A 12,344-nucleotide genomic window follows, 5' to 3' on the forward strand; every position below is an offset into this window, starting at 1 on the left:
GCCCGGGCTGCTGCTGCTGGTCCAGTCAGCTCCTTCGATGGGGTTTCCATCTTCTTTGTGCCTACTACATCTGCGCTCAGCCAGCTGTCCTTTCTCTTTTACTTTGTGTGTGTGTGTGTGCGTGCGTGCGTGCGTGCGTGCGTGCGTGCGTGTGTGTGTGTGTGTGTGTGTGTGTGTGTGTGTATCTGCTTGGGATTGAGGGTGGGAGGAGGGAGATACAAAGGGGATCTCGTATGTGAATCTGTGTGGGAGGGGTGGGAAACTGACTGCTGCCTGGTTGTTTTTAATATTGTAAAGCGCTTTGAGCTGCACTTGTATGAAAAGCGCTCCATAAATAAATTTGATTTGAAATAATTGTTGATTGAAATAAAGGATGGTTCATATGCTGCTAAAATGATTCCACTGAAAAATCTGGTTGGATTCCCCATAGGATGGTCATTTAGCATGAGCTGTGAGCTTTGGCAGGACTGGGAAAATAGAAGTGAGTTCATTTTTAATGAGGTGGTTGTTTATAAACTTTGACCAACCAGATGTGTGTAGGTGTTTACCAAGACCCTCAGCCACTCCCCTTTCTGTAACGCTTAGAAAGCTGACTTCATTTATTATATGGATTAATCTGTTAAACATTCATTAGTTAATACACTGACATTATTATGTGGATGTAAATGATAATTAATCATTATTAAATCATCAAGTAGACTCATTTAGTGGATTTAAGATCTGAAATAAGTCATGAAATAAAAAAATTTATGTTGATTAATTAATAATTAAATCTCTTTAGATAGCACAGTCATTGTAGATGATTGTAATCAAATTAAATAAAAATTACAATAAGTCATGAAATAATTCATAATAATAATTTCATAATAATTTTACTCAAGGATTACAGTCTCGTCTTCTGCACTTTGAAGTTACAGCTTCTTGCAAGCGTGGGAGATGACTTTGGCTTAGTTTCCAGATGGTGCCGCTATGGACGGTAGACATGGAACTGTTTTGGTACAGGGAAGAACACACACACACACACACACACACGCACACACACACACACACACACACACACACACACACACACACACACACACACACACAGTACTTGTCATGTTCTGTGTCCCTCTGTCCCCAGCCTCCTCCTGTTCTCCTCCAGCTTCTGCACCTGCCTTCCCTCCAGATCTCACGCACACCTGTCACCTGTTCCTCTGATCACCTGCCTCTGTGTTTGAAAGCCCCGTCTTGTCCCTCAGTGTTTGTCGGTCCATTGTTGTGAGTCAGCGTTGTTTTGTCCCCTCGTCATGTTCTAGTCTTTGTGCTCATAACTGAGCTTTTGTTTTTTGGCTTCCTGATTTTCCGTTTCCTGGATAATACTCTTGCATCTCTAAGTGATTTTGTGTTGCCACCTTAATAAAAGGATTTTAACTTTTTTCAACTGCTCTAGCCTCGAGTCATTCTGGGCTTCTGCATTTTGGGTCCTACCTCCTCCTGCTCAGCGTGACAGTACTTTAGAATTTTTAAGTGGCCTTTGGACAAATATTCTTGAGGACCCCTGCCTTAAACGATGGATAATGACTGATAGTTCCTCCAGCGAGACTGGTTGAAACTGGAACTAACCCTAACCCTAACTCAAGAGGGAAAGGAACTAGGATCTAAAATAGACAATACAGAAATAAAATATTTGATCTGTGTAATTTTATCCAAGAAAAAGATCAAAGAGCGTCACATAGCTGCTGAGACGGTATAATGCTACTGCCATTGCTAGGGTTATGGTAAAATTGTAACTGGCCTGTATTTGTATGGCGCCTTCTTAGAGTTCTACGACTCCCCAAGGCGCATCACAACACAATCAGTCATTCATCCAATCACACACACATTCACACGCTGGTGGTGATGAGCTAGGATGTAGCCACAGCTGCCCTGGGGAGCACTGACAGAGGTGCCACCGGCCCCTCCGACCACCACCAGCAGGCAAGGCAGGTAAAGTGTCTTGCCCAAGGACACAACAGCAGAATTCTCTGGTCAGAGCTGGGATCAAACCTGCAACCTTCTGATTGTTGGACAACCCGCTCTACCTCCTGTGCTGCTGCTGGGTTTACAACACTGGTAAAAGCTCCTACAGTACCTGGGGTCTGTGGCCATTTGTGGAGACCAGACTGCACATGAAGTCAGATTTGGCCAGTTTGACAGAACTCTGATAAACACCCCCGCAGTGAAAGCAGAGATACATGCAGCTGTCCTTTTCCCACTTCCTTTTGGCATGTCTGCAATCACGTCTACAGGCACGTGTGCTGTCATTCAGACAGGACAGACAGTCCAGACTCTTTTCATGTGTCCTTCCACAAATGTGGAATGACCTACCAAGCACTACCAGAACAGTGGCTTCCTTGTTGATTGTCAAGGAACTCCTGAAGACCCAGCTCTTCAGAGATCATCTTCTAAAGTAGCACCTTCCCAGCACCCGTCCCCCCTCTACTGCACACTCCTTGTTAACTTTCCTCTATGATTGATCATGCTGCCTCACTGCCACCTAGGCTTGACTGAACAGTGTTTGTTGTTGGCCTCAAGGGCAACCTGCTGGCTTCATTGTCACCTGTAAAGCGCCTGCTAAAGTGTCACCTGTAAAGCGTCTGCTAAATACATAAACTCAGCCATGGCTCTGGATTTTTCTTAGAGTGCATAGCTTTTCTAGAGGTCACAGCGTCCAGGATGTCCAAACACGTAGAGTTAAAAGAGTCTTCTAGGTCATCATCACAGTCTGAGTCCATAATTCCAGAGGTCAAAAACGCAGCAGAGAAGGCAAAGACAGTCGCTTCATTAAAACATTTTCTCCGTGCTGGGCTTTTCCACAGGGTCGTGTAGATCCAAGGTAAGAAGCACAGAAATGCCCTGGTCCATTATATCAGAAATACTTATATGTAAACCATGTGATGGCCTTTTTCATGAGTTGGGTTAGGGTTAGTAACCCAGTAACCCACTGGGCTAGGTTAAAAGAGTCAGTGATGTTTTAAAACTCCTTAACCAAGAGTCTGGCATTACAGCAGAAATGAATATGCAAATCTCCAATAATCAAAAATGCATCATAGTTAAGAGCAACTCCAGCCATGAAATCAGAGAACTCCTTAATGAAGTTTTTATTCATTTTAGGGTGACGGTAAATTAGAGCGCAGAGCACAGTTGGAGGCAGATGATGCTCAAAGTTGGAGTTCAAAGCTAGAAAACTGCCCAGATTGGAGTGATCTGTGGCAGCGAAAACCTTTTTTTATTGACCGTGGCCAGCCCTCCTCCCTGCCAGAAGTCAGAGGGTATTAAATCATGAGAAGTTAGGAGGAACAGGTTCAGAGAAGAGCATGGTCTCGTCTTGAACCCATGTCTCACACAGAAACATAAAGTCCAGCTGACGCGTTTAAAACAATCATTTAGAATAAGTTTTATTTACCAGCTATCTGGAATTGAGTAGAGCCATCTTGGTCGAAGAGTCCGTATTTATTGCCCGATTTTGGGGCAAGGAGCGGAGATTTGAAAAGACAACGCCACGTCTACCATGGTGCGAGCTCTTTAACCGGAAGGTTGAAATCCACCAGGCCAGATAATCCACCGATTGCCCGCTGGTGAGCTCTAACCTGACGACCACGCCCGAGCACCATCCTCTTTTCTGAGGCCTCTGCCACAGAGCCTACGATCAGATGCAGTGAGGTGGGACTGGCTGAGATGACAAGTGGAGGGGGAATGTTTGAAGACCGTCCTCCCGATGAAAAACCATTCAAAAAAAGATCGTAGGAGTCCTTGATCTCAAAAGGTGACTGGCGATCATAGACAAGAAGGCCAGAAACGTCACGAAATACATTTAAAACATCTAGAAACAGGAAACATCTAAGAGATGAGAGACGTGTTGCCGTTCCCACTGCTGGCACCACCAGCAGACAAGGGGGTCACACGTGTTGCCCAAGGACAAAACAGCAGCATTCTCTGGCAGGAGTGGGGATTGAACCTGCAACCTTCCGACAACCTGCCCTACCTCCTGAGCTACTGCTGCAACACAGATGCAACACCAGCCTGCTACACCTGAATACAGGCATGCCAACAACAGATTAGCGTTGGGACTAACGGATCGGTCACCTCCATACGGAAGAACTCATCTCCAAACAGAATTCCGTTGTCGTATTTTGATCTCGTCGGTTTTATCTCACCTGTTGTCCTCTGGTGTAAAGCTAACTGGTCTGCTGGGCCAGATCATCGTTGGAAATGAGAACCAGTTCTCAATCCACTCATCTGGTTTAATAAAGGTTAAATAAAATAACATTACGGAAGCACTCACCTGTACACTGCCGGGTAGGGCGGGGCATACATGTACCTGTCCTCCAGAGCCCCGCCCCCCCAGCACAACAGGTAGCTGCCCATAATGTTGTGGACCCACCCACTATTGTAGCCTGCCAGGGGTGTCAGGGACCGAATTCAGCCACCAATCATATCACGCCGACATGCCTGAATGGAGAGGAGCGTTGATTTCATCCTAGTATGACATCATCTCCTGAGAGTTTCAGTGGTCCAGAGGTCCTCCCTCCTCCTCGGTCTCCTCTTCCTCTCAGCTTTGTTTTTCCGCTCTTTAAGTGTTTCTCCGTCGGCGTCCCCCAAACACTTCATAAGAACTTTGTCTCACAGCTCAGCGTCCGATCTTCTCCCTCTTGTCCATCAACTGGTTCTGTTCCCCCTCTGAGAGGACGGAGGTATGCGTTTCCTCCTTCAGCTGACCCAGAACACTCCTCCTCCTCCAGGGCCCAGCCCCCTCTGTCCCCTTCTTCCTCTCTTTGTCTCATCTTACCTTCCTTTCACTGCGTTGACCTTCCTGAAGTTCTTTGTGAGGCTTGATAAACATCAGTTACTTTAAAACAAAAAACCAGACCCACTCTACCATTAAAAGCTAACTCAACACAAAAATCTCAGATCCCCAGAGTTGGTTTGAGCTCGTTTTCCTCTTGTATTCCCAGGAAGTTTTTATTACGATCTACAGGTTTCGTTTTTCTCTCTGAGTTTATCCAACAGTTCTCCTCTCTCTTCTTTAGGTTTATCCACAGCTCTGCATCGGCAGCGTGTTTGGTTCAGGGTAAATAAAAAGTGAAGGGTCCCCACCAACTGAGTGAAATCAGGTCAGAGGTCAGAGCAGCGAGACAACAGATGGAAAAGATCCACATGAATGACAGCAAGGAGGAGGAGGGGTGAGAGAGGACAGGACTGGGAGGTCGCTCTCTTTATCTAGTCTCCAAGATGCTGTCTGGATGAACCCAGCTGGAATTTCCCTCCACAGGGCGGTACAATGCACGTGAGCGTGCACGAGTGTGTTGGAGAGAAACTTCAACTGAATCTGGAATGAATTTAACATTCCTCAGATCCTGGGAAGGCAGGACGTCCTCAGTGTGTGTGTGATCCTGTTTTGGGTATCCAGACTCTGCAGCTTGTTCCATTTCCTCCAGCAGACAAAAAAAGCTGCTCTGTGTTTGAGTGAAGGTCCACACCCAGTGGAGGGGTGGAACCAGGCCAGAACCCTCCCTGCAGCTTGTCTGGGTTTCTTCATGAGCTCCACCACCGATTTTAAATCCCTACAGAAGAAATCTTAAAACGATGTCAGAACTGGATCCAGTAGATCAGACTATTGCACCCTTTAACGAATGCCTTTTCCTGTTCAGTTAGCTTTAAACTGTTGTTTCATTGATTGTTTTCTATAAATGATTCACAGGAACCTTGACATTAGTTGGTAAAATAAAGGACTTAATGCTGAATATTTGACACTAAAAACGCTAAATGACTCACGTATCTTAGGTTGAGAGGTGGCCAAACGCTTTACAAAATTGTTACTGTTTAAAGAGTCGGCCTACATCAACAAACAGCTGAAGAAACATAAGTCAACCTTTCTAGAAATGCAGCTGGGACCAAACAACATCACTCAGAAGGTTACAAGCAGCCTTGTAGCTTTGGACTTCTGTGCTCGTCATGAATCGTCCATAAAGATGTTAATGATGATGAAGGTGTCCGCGTGCTCCATGACCGACTTTGTTGTCGTTTCATCTGATCTGCGGGTGAAATGAGGGCCGGTGGTGAGTTGGCTTCCATGATGGGGAGGATGCCGGTCAGACCTGGCAGGCCCAAATGTGTTGTGAGGGTCTGCTGGGAACATCTGGCAGTATCTTTTCAGAAGAAGTTTGAATTCCCACTTCTGTCAGAACTTTGAACGCATCCAAGAGGAGGCGGAGACAGTGAGTCCGAGTGGGCCGTGTCTCCATTATCAAGGCAGCTGACCGGAGCTGTGGCCGCATGATCATCGCTGCCTTCTGTGGCAGCAACCCCCAAAATTGCTGTTTGACACCGATGGGGAGGGATGCTGTCAGGCTGAAGAAAAAGTCCGAACAAGTCCTGTTGGCCTGTGGGACTCTGGAGGCAGCTGACAGGTACCAGCAGTCCAAGCAGAATGTGGTTGGGGTGGATGAGAAAAGTTTGGTCAGCTCATGAAAAAGGACTTCTGTAAGGCTTTGAGGAATTTCTGATCCATCATCTAACATGCTAGGAAAGGGAAGCGATGCAGTACCGACCTGCTGATCTCAACGGGGAGTACTTCAAAGACCTGCTCAAGGCCACCTTCCAGTGAGGAAGCCGGTGTTTTTGCAGATGAAAATGAAGCCAAAATTAAAAACGATCACCTTTTTATCTGAAATCATGAGAATTATATATTGAGATTTTCACTCACAAATTAAAGATGACAACAAAAAATTAGCAGTAACTAAAACCCTATCAGAAAACGGGAATGATGAGAGCCAGACAAAAGAACCAATCAGCAAATGGAACAGGCAAGACTAGACGAGAGCAGAACCAATCAAAGTCCAGAGTCGGCTGCCGTTAGAAGAAGCTCGCGGTTAGTGTTACCATGTTGGTGAGCGTTGCCGAGTCAAGGCGTCGCTGCTGCTGCCAACCTGAACTCACGCAGCGGAGGTTCGTCGTTTTCACGGCGCTGAGTTCTAGCCGTGTTTTTGAGAGCGTTATAGATTCAGCTGTAATCCTACACCTGGCATCTAAAATCTGTTAGAGACGCTGTTGGTTGTTTTTGACTGTGGATCAAAATTAAAAATATTTTTGAATAATGACGACCTTTGACCTTCAACAAACTAATAAAACATTGAGCAGTGATGATTAGAGGTTAATAACTAAGGATCAGACGAAATAAAAGTGCCCATGAAACATGTGAAGTAAATTAATTACTTCAGAATATTCCTTTTCATAACACACACCTGTGTTAATGCTGCCCCAATGTGGCTTACATGTGCCACTGCACCAGGTTTAAGCACAGTTCTGATCAGGTCTTGCTGCTTGTGTGTGTGTGTGTGTGTGTGTGTGTGTGTGTGTGTGTGTGCGTGTGTGTGTGTGTGTGTGTGTGTGTGTGTGTGTGTGTGTGTGTGTGTGTGTGTGTGTGTGTGTGTGTGTGCGTGTGTGTGCGTGTGTGTGTGTGTGTGTGTGTGTGTGTGTGTGTGTGTGTGTGTGTGTGTGTGTGCGTGTGTGTGTGTGTGTGTGTGTGTGTGTGTGTGTGTGTGTGTGTGTGTGTGTGTGTGTGTGTGCGTGTGCGTGTGCGTGTGCGTGTGTGTGTGTGTGTGTGTGTGTGGTGGGGTCAGTGTGTCAGCTGAATGGGGAACACTACTTTAGGCATCCTGGACCCTAGGACTTGGTTCTTTAGCACTGTATAGCCTGCAGACAATGTGGATCAGAACTTAAAATGGCTCCCAGAGATTTCAACAGCAAGATCCAGCTGAACCACAACCGGAACAGCTCCAGTAGAACTGGGCGTGCAGATCTGATGATCAGAACTCTTTTGTGATGATCTGAAAACAGCATCTGTGTGCTCAGCCTCTTAGTATTCAAACCGGGTCACTTGGTTGGGGCAGACACACAGAGGCTTGTTCATGCCGACACGTTGACCCCCTCATTCAGGATTAGAACTTTGGATTGGGGCTGACCAATTTATCACTTGGCTGATTAATCGGGCCGTTATTTAGCATCGGTCGAAGGAAGGCAGGCAATTCCACAGGCAGCCCGCTGCTTGGGATAAGGACCCTGATCCAAAACATCGGGATTATTTTTAGTAAGTAGGTGGATTTTATTTCTATAGCACTCATCACAGACATAGAATCACACATTGCTTCACATTGATCAAAGCAAAATAAAACAAAGTCATAAAATAATAATGAAATAGATTAACATCAGAAAAAATAAAGTCAGAAAATTATAAACTTTCATAAACAGATGAATGATAATTACAAATTTGAGTTAAAAATCAGAAAATAAAAGATTTAGATAAGAGAAGCTTTAAATAAAAGGGTCTTCAGCTGTTTTTTAAAAGTGTCCAGACTGCCAGTGCTTCGAAAGGATAAAGGAAGATCATTCCAAGGTCGGGGTGCAACAGTCTGGAAGGAGCGATCACCTCGACTTTTATATCCGATCTTTGGAACTTTTAGAAGGTTCTGGTGTGTGGACCTGAGGGCTCGGGTTGGAGCATAAGGCTTTAACAGTTCAGTAATATAGGGAGGAGCTTGTAGAGCCCTGAAAGTTCTACTCAGGATTCTAAAATGAACTCTAAAGTTACGGTAACCAGTGCAGAGACATTAGAATAGGAGTGATGTGTGCTCTTCTGTTTGCTCCAGTTAGAAGCCTTGCTGCAGAGTTCTGGACCAACTGAAGGCGGTCAAGGGCTTTTTGTTACAACGTGAAGAGTGTGTTACAGTAATCTAGACGGGAGGAGATAAAGGCATGGAGAACCATTTCAAGTTCATGCTTTGACACCAACCTTCGCAGTTGGAGATATTTCTTAAATGATAAAAACAGTTTCAGACCGATGTTTTTGAGTGACCTTCAAGAGACATTGATTGGTCAAAAACACCCAAATTCCTTAAGTTCGTCTTGATAGCAGAAGATAAATGACCAAGTTGTTGACTAATGAGGTAAACCATGCTTTCAGGGGCAATGATCAGACATTCAGTCTTTTCAGAGTTTAACTGAAGGAAGTTATCTTTTAGCCAGCTGGTGAGAGCTGAAAGACTCTAGTAATTCAGGCAGTTTGTACTCAGAGTCCTTAAAGGAGCAGTACAGCTGAATGTCATCTGCATATACAGTAGGTGATAAGAGACATTATGAAGAGGGTGTATGTACAGAAGAAACAACAATGGACCCAAAACAGAGCCTTGGGGTACCCCACAGAACAGATCGGTAGAATGTGACATCATTTGGTTTCTACAGACACTGTAACTTCTGTTAGAAAGGTAGGATCTAAACCAGTCTAGAACAGTTCCAGAGATCCCCACCGGCTGAGTCACCAAGTCTGCTAATTAAGGTGTTGTGTTCAACAGGGTCAAAAGCTGCAGAAAGATCTAACAATACTAAGAGTGTGAATTCCCCGTTGTCTGCAGCCATCATGTCTTCACTGGAAACTTAAAGCAAAGCTGTTTCTGTTGAACGCTTTTTACCAAAACCAGACTGGAATTTCCTCTGAGTAAAAATCTTTGGTGTTTCTAAACCATACAGCTGTGTATTTAGTGTGAATTAAAAGTAAAATATGAAAAAATACTTAGCTGAGTGAAAGAAAAACGAGCCATTAGAAATGATGGTAACCGACAGAACGCTAGCAAGATGCTTGTTGCCAACTTTACAGACTGTCTGAAACTATTAACTGCTTGTTTGCTTAACATATTAGCTCTAGTGTTATACGTTAAATTGTTCTTTTGTGTAGGAGTCGAGCGCGGAGGAGAGGAGAGACTCGGCAGCTGTTAGCTTGTAGCTCTCTCCTCCTTCCCTGCAGAGTGAGTTCTGAGTTCGGGAATCGGGACTTTTCTCATGTGGGTCGGAGCATGATCATCCGTTTCTGCAGATCTTACGTGGATGACACAGAAAAAGATCGCTATATAAATGCAGCTCGTTTTTCTGTTTAGCGTGTAATCTGTGATCAGAAACAGAGAGACGTGTTCTGACTAAAGACTAGTTTTAATTTGTACATAAAATCTAACATCAGCAATCAGTAGCACTAGTGAATAGTTAGGGTTATTAACAGATGAGTGTTTCTCTGATAAAGAAAACTTCCTTCAGACTCAACTGAAGATGGATGCTCTACACCAGGGTTTCTCAACGGGGGCTGTAGCGCCCCCCAGTGGGCGTTCAGACTACATAAGGGGGCGGTGAAAGTTTTTTGCCACTGAAGGGGGCGCTGAGATGCTAATGGTGGGCGCTAGCAGTACAGAACATTCATAACAGACAATGGCTCAGAATAAAAAGAAGTGTCGACAGTACAATGTGCACTACCTTCGGTATGGACGTATTCCTTCACCCACGAATCCACAACTCCCCATGTGCCTGCTTTGTGAAAAGTTTTTTGAAACGAAACGATGAAATCCTCCCGGCTTAAGGAGTCCAAAATGCATCCAGACAAAGCTTTAAAGGAACTGAACTATTTTCAGGTAATTAAAGAGAGACACTCTAAAAGAGGTAGCATTAGCAGTATGTTTGCTCGAAGCTCAAATTTACTGGACCGAGGATTATTAGCTTCCTACAATATCTTGTTGCTAATAGCTAAAAACACTTTTTATGATACTTTTTTATGACATATTTGTATGAAACAGTTTCAAACTCAAGGCTGAATTGTTTATTTATTTATTTTTTTATTATGATTTTTATTTAAAAAAACTTTCCATTTCTCTGCATGGGACATTGGTGGGCAGTAAGGGATTTCAGCATGACTTGGGGGGGCGTTTAGCTGAAAAAGGTTGAGAAACCATGCTCTACACAAACACTAACAACTGTTTCTCCTGTTTAGTTTCTGTCTGATGTTCTCAATCAAAGTCAGATCCAGCATGGTAGCAAGTCATGGAGCCAAACCAAGGAAAGGAGGTGTGATATCAGCAGGAGGCTGGTGAGCTGGGAGCTGAAGAAGGTAAAAACACAACCTGAAGGTTCCCCATCTCCAGGCTAACACAGAAGCTGCTGCTGAGTCAAGAGCACCAAGGTTAGTTAATACTGCAGCTGTTTTACATGAAGATGTTATTAAACAGTCAGTTAAAAAGACTGGATGAACTTCAGATGTTGCTGGTGTGCCGGTATTATTTATTATTAAATCCTTATATTACACACTGTTTCAGTCATTCTAAAGTTGTATTTATTTATACTTACATGTGAATGTGTACATCCCTATAAAACACCTGCTTAATAAATGCTCTGAAACATTATCGCTGGCATTTCCTTTTGCCTGTGTTGTATATTTAATACTTCATCAGTTTATTGTTATTTTTTATCAGTGCATGGGGTGCAGTTGTTAGCACTGTTGCCTCGCAGCAAGAAGGTTGCAGGTTCGAAACCCGGCTGCAGCCTTTCTGCGTGGGTTTCCTTTGGGTACTCCGGTTTCCCCCACAGATCACAACACGCCCTATAGGTTAACTATTGTACGCCGCTTTGGATGAAAGCGTCTGCCACATAAATAAACATAAACAAAATTAAGATTCAACAGTTGGTTAAATTAAAAACAGATTAAGCCCAGAAATGTTGTGCATCCACAGTTATTGGTGATAATTAAGCATTCAGATAAGGTGCTAAACACCAAGATATCGGCCATCGGCTGACCACGACCGCCTCATATCGGTATTGGCAAAAAACAAAAAAAAAAAAAACATATCAGTCAACCTCTACTTTGAATCTGACCAGAGCTTTGAAATGGGACTCACCTAGTGTAGACGCCGTCTAGAGACGGAACCGAACTAGCCTTCCTGAAACCCTCCTTCAAGATGGAGTGACGCCACGTCTCTCTCACTGAGCGTGACCGGACCGGAGGACCGGACTCATCCTTGGAAACTTCTTGGAACCCTGTCCCCAAGGTGCTGAGGCTGATTTCAGACCGGGACGTCTCAGACCGAGAGGATGTATCCGAGCAGGCCAGTGGAGCAAAGCTCAGCTCCATGATCTGCTTGGCGCTCTCACAGATCTGACTCTAAACACAGAAATGAAGACATCACCTTTTGGACTCAACCTGTCACACATGGTGGATCTATGTCTCACCTGGATCTCTGGAGTCAGAGTAGGCAGGTCAAAGGTGAACACAGATGTTGACCCACAGGTCAGCAGGTCGACGCTGTCCAGGCTGCTGTAGGAAGTGCCTTTGGCCCGGTGAGACTCCATGATGGTCTCAAAGTGTCGGCTAAAGGTGTCCAGGTTGTTGTCTGAGGGCCGGCGGGGGCTACCGATGGAAATCGGGGACTTAAGACCGCCATGGACGTCTGACGATGCCTCCAAGGTTCTGTTCAGGAGGAACACATCGTGTTTCAACAAGGCGTTGTTCTGAC

The 12,344-nt window shown here is 44.7% G+C and overlaps 1 protein-coding gene across 4 annotated transcripts in view; it reads right to left on the minus strand.

Annotated features, from left to right (window-relative positions):
• Positions 1 to 12,344, minus strand: part of psda (pleckstrin and Sec7 domain containing a) — a 73,776-nt gene that overhangs the window by 23,758 nt on the left and 37,674 nt on the right. For 3 of the 4 annotated variants that reach the window (XM_015945991.3, XM_054750441.2, XM_070542649.1), the window contains exons 5-6: positions 12,061 to 12,298; positions 11,730 to 11,992 (exon numbers count right to left, since the gene is read on the minus strand). In XM_015945991.3, coding sequence (XP_015801477.3) covers positions 11,730 to 11,992; positions 12,061 to 12,298 — 501 coding nt within the window. Of the gene's footprint in view, positions 1 to 4,306; positions 4,596 to 11,729; positions 11,993 to 12,060; positions 12,299 to 12,344 lie in introns of those variants that run through there. The other variant, XM_054750442.2, reaches the window with a different exon arrangement.

Source organism: Nothobranchius furzeri, chromosome 12 (genome assembly GCF_043380555.1).
Source record: "Nothobranchius furzeri strain GRZ-AD chromosome 12, NfurGRZ-RIMD1, whole genome shotgun sequence".
NCBI lineage: Eukaryota > Metazoa > Chordata > Actinopteri > Cyprinodontiformes > Nothobranchiidae > Nothobranchius > Nothobranchius furzeri.